Raw genomic sequence first — 17,850 nt, forward strand, 5'->3', positions numbered from 1 at the left:
CCAATGCAGACCATTAACCTTTCGCCCGTCCGAGTCATCGTTCTACCGGCAAGGCGACAGGATAATGCGACTGGGAGTTATCCCTGAAGAAGCTTAGCTGAGCCTCCAGGATGTCACAAGAAATGCTCCAGACCAGGGCCGAGGGGAGTTCAGCCGCGTTCGCGTCGGCCTCGGACGCCGAGAAAAGCGCGAGATTCGACACCTCAGGCCGCGCCGAAGCTGCGCCGAAGCCACGCAGTTGTGTGGTGTGTCGAAAGCGCAAAGTTCGCTGTGATAAGCGGGCGCCATGCTCAAACTGTCGTCGTGCAAATATCGCGTGTGTTTTGCCTTCCTCAGATCGTCTTCCGAGATGGGCTCGTCGCCTCGATCGTCTCAACGGCGCGTTCTCACCCCCACAGGCGTCACAGGATGTGGGCCCGATTGCTGATGCAGTGATGGAAAGACTGCGTACTTTAGAAAGTCTTGTCAAAGATCTAACCAGTCAGCTGGAGCAGGCCAAGTCGGCCGCGAATTCGGCTGAAGGGTCGTCCGGCTTTGGATCGCCGGAGAGTATTGTGCATGAAACTGGCCAACCGTCGCATGCAACACCCAATAGCACAGGAGATGTCCAGGACCACTTTGGAAGATTGGTTCTTCGGGATGCAAGTCGGAGTCGTTATATCAGTAGTGCTTTCTGGTCCCGGGTCAATGACGAGGTAGGCCTGCTTCGCGCTGCGGCATTTGAAGGAACGAGAGCTAATCTTCTTCTTAGATTGATGGCCTCAAGATGGACGCAAAAAGTCTACAAATGGAGGACTCTGATACATCAGATGCTGAGACATCGCCAGAGAAAACCCCATCTACCCAGGAACTTGAGCAGACTCCATCGGATCGTCATGCATTCCTATTTCGTCACAACCTAAGCACTGCTGCTCCCAATCTGACAAATCTTCACCCGTTACCATCACAGATTCCTTTCTTACTGGACGTGTTCGCTGAAAACGTGAATATTGTTCTCCAAATTGTCCACCTTCCCACCATCAAAGCGATGGTTCGGGATTGGCGAAGCCGTGAGATGAAGGAACTCACACCAGTCAACGAAGCATTGATGTTCTCAATATACTATGCTGCCATAACCTCGATGGAAGAAGACGATGTAAGCATTCAATTTGGAGTTCAAATTGTGAATTGAAACTCACCTCTGGCTACACGTAGGTCATGACAAACTTTGGAGTCCCCAAGGCTGAACTCAATCTTAAATACCGCCACGGCCTTGAGCATGCTCTTGCCAGGGCCGATTTTCTTAATGTACCTGACCTTGTCTTGGTTCAAGCATTCGCCATCTTCATTGCTCTTGTCCGTCGACATGACAGCCCAAGGTTTGTATGGATGATGACTGGGCTACTTATCCGGATGGGACAAGCTCTTGGACTCCACCGGGATGGATCGAATTTTCCCCATTTGACACCTTACGAAGTTGAGATGAGGCGGCGAGCATGGTGGGTGCTGTGCCTTCTAGACGTTAGAGCATCCGAAAACCAAGGATCCGACTATACCATCACAAATGCTAGCTTTGACACCAAACTACCCCTGAATATTAATGATGTCGACATCGCTCCGGAGTCAGCAGAAATCCCTCAAGAGCATGATGGTTTGACCGACATGTCCGTCGCACGCGTTACCTTTGGAATATGCCAAGTCACAATGCAAATGATGTCCCACGGCTTCAAAGACAAGGCACCCAGTCTGAATGAGCAGGGTCGCTCGCTGAATCAAATTTACGAGACCCTTGAGAAAAACTTCCTTCAATACTCCACTGACTCCGGAAATATCACATATTGGGTGATAGTAATCGTCGCCCGCCTTACCATGGCCAAGATGGCCCTGCTCATTTACCTGCCTCTACTTTTTTCTACTGCCAAAGATGAACTTGCTGGAGATCTTCGTACGAAACATTTGATATCGGCAATTGAAGTTGCTGAATACAACCATGCCCTGAACAATGAGAATTCGTGTCGCCACTGGCGGTGGGCGTTTCAAACCTATACGCATTGGTACTCCATTGTCTATATGATGATTGAAATTTCGCGGCGCCCATGGTCTCCAATATCGGAAAGAGCCTGGGTGGCACTTCACAGTGTCTGGCTTATCCCAAATCAATCAAAATTGGACAAAAGCCTCCGAATCTGGGTTCCTCTGCGAAGGCTCATGAATAAAGCAAGACAACACCGAGACAAGGAGCTTGAACGGTTGAGTAGCGACCGTCATGCTACCGAACAGCTAGAGACGGAGTACCGCGATCTGCCATTGCCATCGAGTCTCGGACCATTTCCCCAAGGGTCCGACTCAGCAAATTTATTCCTTGGGCGATGGCGCCAGCTTATTTCAAATCTAGATGAAACTACAAACCCCAGTGCACCAAACCTTTCTCAAAATCCGAGCCAAGCAACACCAGATCCTATTGCGACTGCTCAACATGCCGATAGCAGCTATGTTGAGCTGGGGATTCCCAATTTTGGTGCCGACTATGCCGGAAAAGATGTGCCAGCTACGAGCTTCTATGGTTTAAATCTGGAAATGTTACCACGTTCAACCGTGGAGACCGCAGCTGAGCAGAATTCTATTTCAACGCATTTTTCATCGTCGTTGCCGGACCAAGCGGCAGCGGCAACCGACCGAGATATTGCTCCCTGGATGTGGACTGATGGACATATCATTTCCGAGTCCGGGGCGCTTTCTGTCGACGCTGTTGACATGAACATGGATATTGATGGAGAAATGAACTGGTACAACTGGGTCGAATCTGCACAGGAGATGGGATGAGACGGGATGAGATGGGGACTTTGCTTCTCGCCAATGAATTCAATTCTCAAGACTGTTTTCTTTGACCTAGACAAGTATTTGCGGTGTCTGCCTTGTCGATCATATTGCAGGCAAACACTGTCATACATCAAACCAGGCGCCATGCTCAACCAGGGACCTGCAAAGCCTTATCTATTTCGGGCCGACCCACGCGGCCCCGCCCTAGTCAAATAGGGTTTTGTCAACGTCGCACAGCCATTCTTGTCCGCCAGCTCAAATATAACTTCCAACAAAGAAGAAGCCCGGTAAACTCGCATGCGATGATCAAGGCTAAGTCTGCTAAATTGGTATATGTCTTCCCGCGTCAGACGCCACTAATCACGGATTGGTCCTGCCCTTGTGAATATGCAAGCCACCGCCTGAAGATGGTAATGATTGGTCTCTCGATCCGGAATGGCGTGCTTATTTCTCGTATCAGCCAAATGGACCCCACGCGACAAAATTTAGCTCTGCGTAGAAAGCCCCGTCGCCCAGGTGTCAAATGCATCAGCCGCAGCTGTTGACTCAGCACGATAAGGAGGCTTACTTTTTTTGCACCTATTTTGAGCTCTCCCCCGGAATAATTTGTGCGGTGCTTTCGTATTTTAAAACTTTGGTTAAATACATGACACCTCTCGGGCTTCGTCTCTGTGTGAAATCATGGACATGAGGCGGGGAACAACCCAGCTTATTTCTCTGACCGGGGTAGCTGTTTTGGTGTGTGTTTGGTATCTGCATAAGCGTCAATTATCGCGCGAGAGCACGCGCAAGGATCTGCAGCCAAATTTGTTAGCAAAGAAGAAACCGGTATGGGAGATCTCAATCAGAAATTGGCGCACAATCTAACCCTCCGCACAGAAAGTTGGAAACCGACCCGCGTTGGACATTCTTTATCCAAAGTCAGATAATATTGGCGCCGAAGATGCAGAAATCGAGTAAGTATTTGAAAACCGCCTATAACCCTTCAATTGGTTAATTAGGCGCGCAGTATCGTCGCTGTTCATGGCCTTGGCTCCAATGTCGATTGGTCATGGACCTGGAAAGATGACACGCAGATGGTGGACGGCAAGCCACGTCTCGTGAACTGGTTGAGCGACGACGACATGTTACCGAAGAAAGTGCCTAGGGCACGGGTTCTGGCATACAACTACGAGTCAAGGTGGCATCTTGACGCTGCCACGACTCGGCTTCAGGTCTGCGGCAAACACCTAGCTGAGGCAATTCATGAGTTTCGAGAAGACTCTAGTGATCGACCCCTCATTTTCATTGGACATAGTCTGGGTGGAAACGTTATTCAACATGTAAGTGGTATTCCTGGCACGAGTGATATATCTACTAACAAAACTTGTAGGCTTTGTTGTACGCGGAGACTGAGCAAAATTTGAAATATTTGGTTGAGCTTACCGTGGGACTTATCTTCCTGGGCTGCCCCTTCAAGGGGTCAAAGATCCAGCAGCTGGCATCGGTGGTCATCCAGTCCTTGAAGGTGGCCGGCGCCGACGATGGAATTAATGGATATTTAGGTTTCGGTAGCACTGTTCTTTTGGACAAGGTTGACAGCTTTCAGCGTCTCCTGGAGAGGAATATGATTCCTTTCTGTGCTTTTATTGAGCAAAGGAAAACAGACTATGGAAACAAAATCTATATCCCAGGACTGATCAAGGATCTGGTATGTTTTGGTACACGTGCCGGCTCAGCAAAGCTAACTCTATCGCAGGTTGTCAACGAAGAGTCTGCTGGTGCATTGGGTCCACACAAGGTTCATCTGAACACTGATCATTTCAAAATTAACAAGTACTCTGGCCCGGAGGACCGTTCTTTCTTGAGTGTATCCGCCAAAATCACCGACATGTACAAAGGCTGGAGACCACTGATTGCAAGCAAAATGTCTGGACCCGAGTCTGGCGTTCAAAGAAAGCTAAAGTTCAACAAAGAGCGCCATGAAGGCATTGTTAACTTCCTGGCCAAGTTTGACTTTTCAGCGCGGTATAGCGATGTGTTTCTCACTAGACACAAAAACACCGGGCAATGGATTCTGGAGACTGAAGGCTTTCAGCAGTGGCTGTCAGCTGCCGGGAAAACACTCTGGTGTCCTGGAATCCCCGGAGCAGGAAAGACGACTTTGTTCGCAATTGCAGTCAATTATCTCCAGGAAAAATTTCACAAGAAGCAAGATGCGATTATCTTCGCATTTTGTGATTATAAAGACCGATTGAATCAAACAGCACACAACATATTGCTCTCGCTATGGAGGCAGTTGATGCAAAACCGCATCCTCACTGAGGCCGAATGTGAACGACTCGAGACAACTTATCTGAAAAGATCCGTGGTTCCAACAACCGATACCGTCCTGAACATGCTTTCAGATGAATTGAGCAAGTACTCTCGGGTATTCGTTATGCTGGATGCCCTCGATGAACTCAAGACCGAAACTCGAGATGAACTACTTTATCTGATATCAAACCTACCCAAAAGCAAAAATTTGTTGGTTACATCCCGAGTTCCAAAAGAGAAAACATCTCCTTTCAGTGATGTTCCTCAACTGGAGATTCGAGCCAAGGAAACGGATCTCACAGAGTATATCGATGGACGACTACAGTCTAGCAGACTCTCCTCGAAGCTGATGCACAACAACAAGCTCAAACGGGAAATCAAGGATACGGTAATAAAAAAGGCGAATGGAATGTGAGTGTCGTCTATGCTTAGAGAAAGATTTCGATTCTGACAGTATGAGTTAGGTTCCTCCTTGTCAAGCTTCACCTTAACGCTCTGGCAGACCAGCACACCACAAAGGGTATCCAAGCTAGTTTAAGACACTTGCCAGAAGGAGAAAATGCCATCTCACGAACATACGAAGACGCGATTTCTCGTATCTCTGACCAGCCACAGAAAGATCGGGAACTTGGCGAGATGATCGTCCTGTGGATCGCTCACGCCCAACGGCCGTTGAGCTTAAAGGATTTGCAATATGCCTTGACCCTCCAAGAAGAAGATGACGAAATAGATCCTAATGACTTGATTCCTGGAGAATTGCTCACTTCAACCTGCGCTGGTCTTGTTACGATCGAGGATGTCTCGGGAAGAATTCAATTTACCCATTCCACCGCTCAGGAATATCTCGACTCAGTCAAATCAGCCAAATTCCCCAATGCTGATGTTTACATCGCGAAGCGTTGTATTCAATATCTTTCATTGTCTATGTTCTGTACAGAGACTAAAGAAATCCACACCACGGCGTTCTCAAAGACCGTTGCCAAATTCCCATTCCTGGAATACGCAGCACTTCATTGGGGACTTCATGCGAAAAAGGCCAACTGCAATGAAGCCGAGAATGCAATAAGAACGGCGGTCCTTGCCCTTTTCAATCTCAAGCTGCAGTCTATATTCACGGTGCGCACTCTCTTATGTGGAATTGCTGGTGTCGATGGGGCTGAGATGGGCGACAACCTGGCAAGGAGCGAGCGATCGATAAAATTGATCAACATTGCGGCATACTTCGGAATGGACTTTTTGATCCAAGACTTAATTACTCAACGACCCGAGATAATTGTTGACTCTTTTGATGATTTCGTTGGCAATGTCTTACACTGGGCAGCATTCGGCCAACATGTTACGACACTGGAGTTGCTTCTGAGCCAACCTTCCACCTCCCAAATTTTGAACCAGAGGGGATATTCGTTTTTCACGCCGCTGCACATAGCATTAGCTCACAGACGTGATCGCTCGGCTGAGATTCTCCTGGACCATGGGGCCGATGTTACAATTAGGGCGCACTTTGACCATACGCCTTTGCTAGTCGCAGCTCTGACTGGAAACGGAGCAATGATTCCCAAAATCCTGTCCAAGAAGGAAGGTATCGAGACCTTGTTGGTTCAGGCACATGGAGGAACTACACCCTTCCGCGCCGCTGCATGGTGGGGACACAAGGATGCAATGGTGGAGCTCTTGCGTGCCCTTGACAGCTATGAGCTGAGTGAAACCCTTGACGAGCTCAGAGACGACTTTGGCAGAAACCCACTGCACATGGCTGCAGAACACGGTTATATCAACATTTGTGAGGTCCTTCTCAAGTCAAAATACGGGGCTCGCCTTGCTACCAGTGAGGACTACTGGGGCGCCCCTCCGGTGGCCTTGTCCATTCTTCATGGTCATGTTCAAGTCACAGAGATGTTCCTCACCTGGGATGATGGAGCACTCATGGAGGGCGAAGAGGGATTTGTTGCGGATGCTCTGTTGATGGCAGCTAGATGGGGACAAGCATTTGTTGTTGAAATGCTTTTGAAACGTCATCCGGAAAGCTTACTAGTAGATTTCCAGAACCTAACAGTTCTTCATCATGCTGCCTACAGTGGATCTTTAGAAACGGTCAAGATCATTATTGGTCACCCTGGGGGACGAGACATGTTGGAGGCGCGGGACAAATCTGGAAACACAGCCTTACTTGGAGCGTGCAGCAAAGGCCTTGCTGAGGTGGTGGGATACCTCATTGCAAATGGGGCCATGATAGACGCCAAGAATGATAATGGGGAAACAGCTCTTCATCTTGCTTGCGAGGCAAATGTTCAAGAAGTTGTGAAAATTCTTCTGCAATCTGGCATTGATTCCAAGGCCGCAACATCAGATGGCCATACAGCCCTGGATGTAGCAATTTCGAATGATGCGCTGGAAGCGATTCAGCTGCTTCTGAATGCAGGAATTGACGTCCCAGAAGGCATCACCATCCCTGAAGTCCCAGCTTGGAGAAAGGCCACAATTTCTGTAGGATATTGTCCCCAGACTCCGAAAGACCAATTCGAAGCGTACTTCTATCTCAAGAAGGCCACATCTGGGAAGTTTTCGTCATCGTTGCTCTCGCATATCTTCGATCTCGCCGAATACTGGCTCGTGAGTGAAACTGAGCGAGTTGAACACAAGTGCGCCGCAAGACAACATGGCGATACAATGGTCTACCTACGCAGTGCCCCAATATTCGGAAACTTACACCACCCCGTCAGAAGAATCGACTTCGAAATCATCAGTCACGACCAAGGGTACAGTGGCGACGCCCACCTGCATGGACAATACGATGGCTCTTATTCATGGTTTGATGCAAGCCGTGAATGTCCACCGGGACCATTTGAGGAAGCGGCTCGCCGAATCCCTGGACCGGAGGTATTGCGAAATGTTCATGCAAGCTACGATTGGCATAAACATCGCGTCATTTGGTGCTCAACTACTGGTGAAAAGTATCTCCATGTGCGCACAGATGAAAACACAGAAGAAGAGATCGAGGAATCTGTTGCTACCGTTCGTTATGACCACAGGTCACCAAAGCCTGCTCCTTTGAAGTGGATCTCTGAGATCAATCCTGGAGACCGACTGGCCGTGAACGCTACAGCGATGTTTCCGGGGTGGGAGAATCACATACAAAGAGCCAAGGCTTTTATCCATACAAGTTGTCTTAAGGCTAGTGCGCACTCTTAAAGTTGGCCGACATGTACATTACTATGATGAGAGATAATCGGTTGAATAATATGTTTAGAGTTACAAAGTCCTTGTTAGGGTCTAGCGAGGAAATCGTAAATAGTCTTTGTACGAGAAATGACATTCCAGGGCGTCATGTTCGGGGCATACGTTTATCTTTGGAACTCGGTACTTGCTAGCTTCATTCGAGTTTTTCCCAGCACAGATTATTCTAGATCCTGATATCAGATCCATGACTGGGGCCTCGTGGGGGAGTTCCAAACAGCCCCAGCCAATTGCCAAGCAATAATCATAGCTATACGAAGTGATCTGTCCAATGACCCAACAATTGTTCTTTGGATGAAATTACTGGCAGCTGAAAGCGCATTCAGCTAGGATATTTAGAAGAGCGAGAGCATGTGAAAATAAGCTCTTGATTGAAGGCAGAAGTCCTGGATATCAGCTATGGGAGAAGTCGTTTCCTTACCGTTGACTTGGTCGGGTGAGAATGCCACCTCTGACTTCTGCATCAGTCATTTTGTCATTGATGCGCTCGTATTCTTTAATTAAAAAAAATGGAGAAAACATGGTTCTTGGGCTCTTCATGGCCTTCGAGTGGTAATACATGTGATTTCATTCTTCTCGAGATTATAAAGGTGGCAGTTTCCACGAAAACGCCAAATCCAGCGACAAGTGAGTTTACAAGGCGCTACCCCAAAGCACCACGATCACTCTGTCAATATGCCGACTCGATCTGTAAACGTCATTAACTTGCAGACTGTTGAAGATCCAGAGGAATTACCACGGTATACGGGATCACCGTGGTATTTGTTCCTGTCTGATGTCCGGCTCTTCTTTCGCAACATACTGTACCTCCCTTATATATTTTTACCAATTGCCCCATGGCCGTCGGGCCCCTTGGATGAGTTGTATCCATCGCTGGCCAATATCTTGGACGTCATCTTTCACTCCATTCTGTTTGTTCTGCAGCTTGGTTTCTTGCTCTCACTTCCATTCTTGATTTACGTGCCGTTTTCACTTTTTGTTTCGTATGTTGTTGGTGTGATTTTGCTGAATTTGTTGTTATGTCAAGTCCTTAATCGGGGAATTCCAAAAGACGGGTTGAGGTCAACCGAGGATGAGGATTCCAGAAGCTGGAGACAGCACGATGACGAATGTTGGATTTTTCTCAATGGAATTTGCGTTGGGTTTGTCTTCACTGCCAATCTGTTCTCCTCCAAATCTTTTGAGTTTACTGACTATTTCGTATAGAAAGAATTGGCTCCAAAACAACGTTGATCGTCTCTCCCGAACCTTTCATCGCCCCGTCATTGGTGTGCATAATAGAACGTAAGAAATTGATCTTCCAACTGACGATATTCTGCTGACACCATCCAGATCTGGCGTGGTGTTCGACATCATTCAATGTCTCATCCAAAGATCTCTGCTATTTGCTACCTCTGATGTCAGGGATTGCTACGTATTGGTCAAGAAAGCACTTTATAAGAAGGAAGTTAAGAAGGTCATACTCATATTACACTCCCAAGGCGGAATTGAGGGTAGTATGATCGTGGACTGGCTTCTTAACGAGGTGCCCCAAGATCTTCTGCAATATCTCGAGGTGTATACATTCGGAAGTATCGCGAACCATTTCAACAACCCATTTCGTGATGCGATATCCCACGTATCAAGCCCCGGGTCTTTGTCAAACGGAGAGACGTCCGGGAGATCTCACAATCGTGCTATACCGCACGTCGAACATTATGCAAATAGCTACGATTTCGCCAGCAGATTTGGGGTACTCCATTTCACTAAGAAAATGCCCAACGACCAACTCGAGAACCGATTCATGGGAAATGTGTTTGTCAACCCCAAAGCTGGACATCAATTGAATCAACACTACCTGGATAGCATGTTCCCGCTTGACCCAACGAACCGCTTCACAAGGGATCCCAAAGATACCGACTTCATGAACTTGAATGTCATTATTCATTCGACACAACAAGCCAAATTACCTGATTCTATCAGACCGGAGACGGTTGTTGAGATACTCGATCATGCGGGAATCTTCCGCGATTTCTCCCAAGAACCAGCCACGGCGACGGAAGTTTTAAACTTGAGCCCTGTTTCGCCATTGTCTGGGGTAAATAGGTGGACAGGTGAGCCAAATTCAAACAGAACGAGACCGAAATCGAAATTGAAGATTCGAGATCTCAGTAGATTGTGGTTGTATCGCAATGGTGGTCGTCCGGCTTGATATTAGCTATCCAAATTTGTGATTTCTTGAACTATGTCTGACGGGCTTTAGAGCTTGATTGAATAAAGATTTATCTGGATAGACTCTAAGGTTAAATTTATTTCCGATACCATAGACAAATTACTGGCATAGACGCCCATCACACATGGGCACTTCCCATTGGAAGCCACTTTTCCTTACTCATTAACAGTGAATAGGATGGCGTAGTTCGTTACATCGGTCAATTTGAACAATATTTTTACCAATTAGCATGTTCAATTTGACCACCATGACTCAACCTAATAGATGGACACGTGAGCTACTTGGCACGGCATACATAATAGCTTCCAATAAAAAATAGCCAGTAATAAAGGATCTATAAGCACTTACAGAATCTTTTAGGCAACGATGGACAAGGTCTCAAATGAACTGCTGTTATATCTAGAGTAGTTTTTACGACCCCTCACTCACATGCAGAACTTCCTGCTAAGGCATGGCTACAGTACGATCTGCATGCATGCAACCTGCAACAGCAACGTCATTCATTTAGACCAGCCCTCAATCCAATCATTTCCCATGTCAAGCTGAATCTGCGACATGACCCCTCTTTTTGGCAAGATTTAATAACAGCCCGGTGAACTACGCGGCCCTCTCCCGTAACCTAAAAACTCAACTTAAACATAAATCACTACCCTCGATGCTTTTATTAAGTTTCTTCGCTGGAGCCATAGTCCTTTGTACTATCGCCATAGTGCGTGGTCGTCGCAAGAAGTCTCTGCCCCTTCCGCCGGGCCCGCCACGAAAATTCCTTGTTGGAAATCTAGGCGATCTTCCAAGTCCAGGTCAAAAGGATTGGATCCACTGGGCAAAGCATAAGGAGCTCTATGGTAAGATTTGATCACTTGATTTAAAACGAATCTTTCATACTCACTTCTCTCAAACCAGGGCCTATCAGTTCACTGACTATTCTCGGAAGACACATTATTATACTCAATGATGCGAAATTAGCTACACAGCTGCTGGAAAAGCGATCTTCTATTTACTCATCGCGCCCTGATCAAACATTTCCCGAGCTGTAAGTGAACTATTCACTCAATTTAGATTGGTAGTTGACGTTTTACAGGTCCGGATGGGACAAAATTCTGGGGGCTGCAAGAAACCCAGAGCATGTCCGAAAGACTCGCAAACACCTACATCAAGAGATAGGGTCAAACAAGAATGTGGCGAGGTTCGAGGATATTCAAGCAATGGAAGTGGGTCGGTTTCTGCTAAGAGTATTTGCTGAGCCGGAGAAGCTCCAGCAGAACATACGAAAGTAAGAAGAATATTGGGACACCTCATACGACGAACAATCAAGCTCATATAATACAGAGAAGCTGGTGCGATTGTTTTGAAGATGGCTTACGGCTATACAATTGAACCTCATGGTAGCGACCCGCTTGTCGATTTGGCCGACAAGGGAATGGAGGACTTTTCTTTCGCTTTGCTCCCAGCCACATGGGCCGTCGAATTCTTACCAGTTTGCAAGTGAAAAATATACCCATCTGAAATCTAACTAAATAATTAGAAGAAGGGCTAATTGTCGAAACAGTAAGATACTTGCCTGCCTGGTTCCCGGGGGCAAAGTTTGCGAAAATCGCCAAAGACTCAAAACTCAGAGCAGCAGCATTCAGTGATACTCCATACGCGTTTGTCAAAGATCAAATGAAGAATGGCACTTTTGTCCCATCTTTCCTATCCAATCTTTTGCAAGAAAATCCCGTGGAACAAGGTACCGAAGACGAGACCATTATCAAATGGTCAGCGGGTTCTCTGTACGCTGGCGGAGCAGATACTGTAAGAACCAACATTTGAAAAGAGGATGACACATCATGTTAATCATATAAATCATGTTAGACTGTATCTGCTATTGCTACCTTCTTTCTTGCCATGGCGCTCTTCCCCGAAGTGCAACGCAAGGCCCAGCAGGAGCTCGACAGAGTAGTTGGCACTAGTCGGCTACCACAATTCCGTGATCGAGAGGACCTAGTGTATATCAACGCACTGGTCAAAGAGGTCCTTCGATGGCACCCAGTCGTGCCTGTGAACTTGGCACACTCACCGACTCAAGATGATACGTGCGAGGGATATCTCATTCCCAAGGGGTCATCAATCATTGCGAATATTTGGTAAGGTGGTTCAAAGCTCGCACTTAGTCCATCAGTTTCTGATCAATGGCCAAAAATAGGGCGTTTACTCGTGATCCACTTACGTACAAGGATCCGATGTCTTTCAACCCAGAACGCTTCCTGGATTCTCCAGACGGCTCTCCGCCAGAGCGAGATCCACACATGCTTGTCTTTGGATACGGGCGCCGGGCCTGTCCTGGTCGCACTTTGGCTGATGCGAATGTGTTTCTTACTATAGTGCAGTCGCTAGCTGTTTTCAATATTGCAAAGCCAATTCGAAATGGGAAAGTTGAGGAGCTTTCAATCGACTTTGTGCCTGGAGTTATCAGTCATCCAGCACCGTTCATGTTGTCTATTCAGCCTCGAAGTACAGCACATCGGGAACTCATCCAGTCACTGGAACAGCTTTATCCCTGGGGCGATAGCGATGCACACAGTCTGGCTGCTTTACAGGTTTAGATTACGTCTCTAAACAGATATCGGTTCGTGGAGATGATATAATGCGCAAGTCTTGAGTATAAATGCTGTTTTGTGGCTTTGTGAACTCTCGGGAAAGCAAATTTCAAGCAAAATGTTCGAGATAGGAATGGATATAATTCTAGTGATTGTAGTCCTTATATTAAAAAATAGTAAGAATCAAGTATAAAAGTTGAGAGACAAGGTGGCGTTAGGAATGTACGTGTGTCAGAGTGGCTATAGCATGATGTCCGATACAACAACGCTAAGAAACCACCGCAGTAAATGTAAGAAGCTGAACGTGAAAAAAAAATTGAAATCATTCTCAATAGATAGATAATATACTTTAACAGGAATTTTAATAACATGTTTTCAGATACAATCACGCAGCAACTTGAGCCGTTTGCAGTGGAGCGTGTAACTGGAAACTGTTTTCTATGGGAGAGTCTGATGGATGAGGAATCGCGCTAGCTGTCTTGTCCAAGGGTCCACCGAGAGCCATAAGGACCTGCTCTTTAGTGGCATCCCCAAGTCCAGCAGCCTTGAGGGTCCTTCCATGTTCAAGATAGTCAAATCCACTAACCACAGAAGCCATCTCAATAAGGGCTCGGATGGTCGGCGAGGCCAGACCACACTTCAGACCGAGTTCATACCAAGGAACCATTCCATAGAGGATATCCTCTAGCAAGTACCGGTGCTTCAGGGTAGTCGGAGAGCTCTTGGTCTTGTTGTGGATCACAGAGCCAACAGCGAAATCATGATAGTCGTTGTACTGGCGGTCGTTGCTATAGTTTTGGTTCATGTATGCCGTGATGGGGACAAGGTCAAGTCCATAGGCGTGCGCAATGGCCAGACGCTCTTTGTCCACTTTCTCCGTTACGCGGGAGACGGAGGGAGACATCCCCTGGGCGTAGAAGTAGAAGTCTCCTTTGGTAGCCTCGATCCAGCCCGCATTCATGAGCGCGGCTGGGCAGTGCACGACTGGGTTGATGTTGTTCAAGCCCACTTCCAGCAGGTTCTGGCACCATATGAGCTTCTGAGAGAAGATGGACTCAACCTGGTGTCGGAGGTCAAGTTCCGCATCCGGGTCGAGACGCTCCACTTGGGTGGTTGGTGGCTCAGCCCAGATGGCTAGGCTTTTTTTGACTCCTTTCACGAATACTGTGTCACCTGTGATCCTGGTGGCGTAGGGAGAGATGTCGGTTTCGAGGATGGCGTGGGCATTGACCTTTTGTCGGGCGGAGAGGTAGAAGAAGTTCCCGACGTTGATGATGAGAGTGTGATTGTGGAGGTCGAACTGGCTCAGTAGGTGCAAGATTGTATCTTGCCCGTATGATGGCACTGTGGTCACAATGAACTGGGAGTGACGGATGGCAAGGTACATATCGCTGGTCGTCTGGATCTTGAATTTTCCAGTGACTGCTCCGCTTGACTTCAACCAGCCATCGTTGTTCTCAATCATGGTTGTTCCGCCACGATGATCGGGGTGACCATACAGCATGACTGACTTTCCACGGCTCGCCAGGTCCGCAGCAAAGGCACACCCGCAAGGTCCTGCACCGATGACAGTGACCGATGAGACGGTATCAAGGGTTTGAGCAGCCATTATGTGTAGTTCAATTTGGGTGGTTTGTTTCGAGATTCGTGGATAAAGAAGCAGGTAAGATGTCTTTGGAAGGAGTTGCTCGGAGGCTTTGTATCGGGCTAAATCGAGCAAAGGAAAGACGCTGGTTTAAGTATTTCTTGCCGAGGATCAATTGATCTAAACAGACATTGAGCTTCAGGCATGATTGTGTCGGACCGAAGGCAACAATGAGTCCCGTAGTCTCTTTCCGACTGAAGCCCTCTATACCTCGAACATAGTAAGGATCGCCACAACGAAGCTTTCTTGGACTTGCGTCATGCAAATCCTCTTGGCGAGAACCCTGAATGTACTTCACGTGTTGGCTGTCGCAGGCATATGGCAATGGATGAGTCTATGATCTTCATGGCGTGACCTGGTACGTTGTCACGGTTGTGCTTCCGTGCAATGGTTGAGTGCGGATCATTTCAGCACGCTGAAGCTGTGGCAGTGTCAATTCAGGGGGATCATTGGCTATATAGTCTGAATCCATTACACAATTGAATCGCAGATCATCGAGAAATTGAGTCGAGGCATATGATGAAGCACATGGGCGACGATCAGGGACGCGTGTTTTGAGTTTGCTGCAAGTATTGATCTTGATTCTTGAGTGGGTTTCTTTATTTGTTGCTCTTCATGGGAAGTGTCTGCCGTATCAGATGTTGAAGCTGGGCCTACAGTACAGTAATGCATGGCCAGGGGCTCTAATTAGCTCATCTGGGTCACGGGAAGCTGTGGGCCGGTGTAAAATTATCAGATTGATAATTATTATAGAGTTGGCACTAGAATAATGCACTGCAGGAAAACTGGCAAGGGGGTAGATCAGGACGGATGAAGAAGTGGACTCGAGATCGAGCCACGAGCGTTCAGGGTCCTCCAATGGCCCTGCAGATCCTCGGTCGAAGCTAAAATCGACCTGAGGCCCTCGATCCCGACATCTCCGTCAGCCCGTCTCCGTGCCGAAAAACGCGCCCGTGACGGTTTAACCGCGGGTATCCAACATGTTGGGAGTAATGATCTTCACTGGTCTGGGCTAACTTTGAGAACTTGTTGATCAGCTCGTCGAGACCTTGTGAAAATCACATCACCTCACTCTCTTCGACCATGATAGTGGAACCATTATGCAGAATCCTACGTCAGCGTTTTTCTATCCCCTTCTGTTTTCTTTTTCCTCTAGTCTCAGGAATGGTGAACGAGTAGCAATTGGAATATGGAATAAGGAGCAGATGGAACCTCATTGACATAGAAATTATCCGATTTACTGTCTTGGACTCGCCAATTTTCCAAGTGCTCAGTCGACAATGAATTCAGAAACCACTCTTTCAGAGGTTCCCCGACCGTATAGCTGCTTTAGCAAAGGAAAGAAGAGGTACATCGTCTCTACAGCGGCTGGGGCTGGTCTATTTTCCTCCTTGTCGGCACAGATTTATTTTCCCGCCCTGAATACTCTGGCCGATGATTTGAATGTGTCTGCTTCTCTGATCAATCTAACTGTCACAAGTTACATGGTATGCAGGCGCTCTCACCTTTCTGCTATACTCCCAAAAAAAGCTAACAAATTATTATGGAACAGATCTTCCAAGGCATTGCTCCTATGTTCATTGGTGACTTTGCCGATAGAACTGGCCGTCGACCCGCGTATATAATTTGCTTCGTCATTTACATCGCCTCAAACATTGGTCTTGCGTTGCAGGACAGCTTCGCTTCTCTGATCGTCCTACGATGTCTGCAAAGCTCCGGCATCAGCAGTAGCGTCGCGCTGTCTGCTGCCACCGTGGCCGATATCAGTACGAAGCAGGAGCGAGGATCCATGATGGGGTTCGTGATGGCTGGAAACTTCATGGGTCCTGCCATCGGGCCTATTATAGGTGGTCTCCTGGCCCAGTATCTCGGCTGGCGATCTATCTTCTGGTTTCTAACCATCGCGTCTGGTGTTTTTCTGCTGCCTCTTTTAATGTTCCTCCCCGAGACCGCACGTAATGTCGTCGGCGATGGCTCTTATCCCGCACAACCATGGAATCGGCCGTTCATTGAATTCTTCTATCGTCGGACCTCAGAAAAAGATATCGCGTGCTCCGCGGCCTCCGACAGAAGGCCGGATAGCAGCGAGTCCGAAAAAAAAATCGAACACAAGCTCCAATTCCCCAATCCACTCAAACCTCTCAAGCTGGTATGCCATGTCAACTCTATCATTATCCTTTTGGTTACGGGAATTATTATGGGTGGCAACATGACTGTTCTATCGTCTATAACAGAGATCTACACGGCTCAGTATGGGTTAGACGAGCTTGAAATTGGTCTCTGTTATATCACGTTGGGCACAGGATCCATCGTGGCGTCCGTTGTAACCGGCAGACTACTCGACTGGAATTATCGCCGCATGGGCTCCAAAGTGACCGAAGAGTCTAGCTCCGGGCAGACGACCGAGGATCAAATTCCAGTCGAGAAGGCTCGAAGTATGGTCACTATACCGCTTGTTATTCTGGGAAGTGTGACGGTACTCGCCTTTGGATGGGTCCTGAAATACGGTGAACCTCTACCAGCGCCCGAAGTACTACTTTTCTTCGTTGGCGTTGGACAGACAGGTGGCTTCATCTCTACTTCTACACTCTTGGTAGATCTACACACATCAAACCCTGCAGCTGCGACCGCTGCCAACAATATGGTCCGATCATTCTTCTCGGCTGGCGCATCTGCTGCTATCGATCCAATGTTGAGTGCAATGGGTCGTGGCTGGGCATTTACCCTTGTTGCCTTCATTTTGCTCGGTACTATCCCATTCCTCTTATTGCTCTGTGGAATGTGGCGCCAAGGTAAGAGCCCTGCGTCGAGGTCGGAGGAGTAACATGTCATTGGAATGAATAGATACTACGTACCACAGGGTTGATAACGTCTTTCGCCCTAGTACGTAAGATAATTCATATTTTACAATTCAATAATACGACCCATCACGAATGACTGGGACTCTCTGTGTACTTGATAGGCGAGAAAACGTGGCTTAGTGGTGGTACGCTGAGCCATAATGCGCTTTACTGGAGCTTTGGAGGCCCTAATATCCATCTAGAATCATGCAGGCCCAATGAAGAATCACACAATACACTGCCTCC

The 17,850-nt window shown here is 47.6% G+C and overlaps 6 protein-coding genes across 6 annotated transcripts; 5 read left to right on the forward strand and 1 right to left on the reverse strand.

The window, feature by feature from the left end:
* Window positions 1–122: 122 nt before the first annotated feature.
* On the forward strand, window positions 123–2,802 carry N7511_005633 (uncharacterized protein; the record flags this gene model as incomplete). The annotated part of the gene is made up of 3 exons (XM_057128010.1): window positions 123–695; window positions 752–1,135; window positions 1,195–2,802. The coding sequence occupies 3 exons, from the start codon at window positions 123–125 to the stop codon at window positions 2,800–2,802; spliced, it is 2,565 nt and encodes an 854-aa protein (XP_056984527.1).
* Window positions 2,803–3,480: 678 nt separating this feature from the next.
* On the forward strand, window positions 3,481–8,283 carry N7511_005634 (uncharacterized protein; the record flags this gene model as incomplete). Its single annotated transcript, XM_057128011.1, has 6 exons — window positions 3,481–3,627; window positions 3,679–3,755; window positions 3,809–4,121; window positions 4,172–4,489; window positions 4,538–5,505; window positions 5,559–8,283. 6 exons carry the CDS (start codon window positions 3,481–3,483, stop codon window positions 8,281–8,283), a joined length of 4,548 nt encoding a protein of 1,515 aa, XP_056984528.1.
* Window positions 8,284–9,003: 720 nt separating this feature from the next.
* N7511_005635 (uncharacterized protein) lies at window positions 9,004–10,519 on the forward strand (the record flags this gene model as incomplete). The annotated part of the gene is made up of 3 exons (XM_057128012.1): window positions 9,004–9,470; window positions 9,535–9,612; window positions 9,661–10,519. 3 exons carry the CDS (start codon window positions 9,004–9,006, stop codon window positions 10,517–10,519), a joined length of 1,404 nt encoding a protein of 467 aa, XP_056984529.1.
* A 676-nt stretch (window positions 10,520–11,195) lies between these two features.
* On the forward strand, window positions 11,196–13,125 carry N7511_005636 (cytochrome P450; the record flags this gene model as incomplete). The annotated part of the gene is made up of 7 exons (XM_057128013.1): window positions 11,196–11,385; window positions 11,444–11,573; window positions 11,622–11,813; window positions 11,870–12,017; window positions 12,125–12,334; window positions 12,395–12,666; window positions 12,726–13,125. 7 exons carry the CDS (start codon window positions 11,196–11,198, stop codon window positions 13,123–13,125), a joined length of 1,542 nt encoding a protein of 513 aa, XP_056984530.1.
* Window positions 13,126–13,504: 379 nt separating this feature from the next.
* Window positions 13,505–14,728, reverse strand: N7511_005637 (uncharacterized protein; the record flags this gene model as incomplete). Its single annotated transcript, XM_057128014.1, has 1 exon — window positions 13,505–14,728. One exon carries the CDS (start codon window positions 14,726–14,728, stop codon window positions 13,505–13,507), a length of 1,224 nt encoding a protein of 407 aa, XP_056984531.1.
* A 1,316-nt stretch (window positions 14,729–16,044) lies between these two features.
* Window positions 16,045–17,588, forward strand: N7511_005638 (uncharacterized protein; the record flags this gene model as incomplete). Its single annotated transcript, XM_057128015.1, has 2 exons — window positions 16,045–16,251; window positions 16,317–17,588. The coding sequence occupies 2 exons, from the start codon at window positions 16,045–16,047 to the stop codon at window positions 17,586–17,588; spliced, it is 1,479 nt and encodes a 492-aa protein (XP_056984532.1).
* Between the last annotated feature and the right edge of the window lie 262 nt (window positions 17,589–17,850).

This window comes from Penicillium nucicola, assembly GCF_028828085.1.
Source record: "Penicillium nucicola strain IBT 29836 chromosome Unknown utg000005l, whole genome shotgun sequence".
Taxonomy (NCBI): domain Eukaryota; kingdom Fungi; phylum Ascomycota; class Eurotiomycetes; order Eurotiales; family Aspergillaceae; genus Penicillium; species Penicillium nucicola.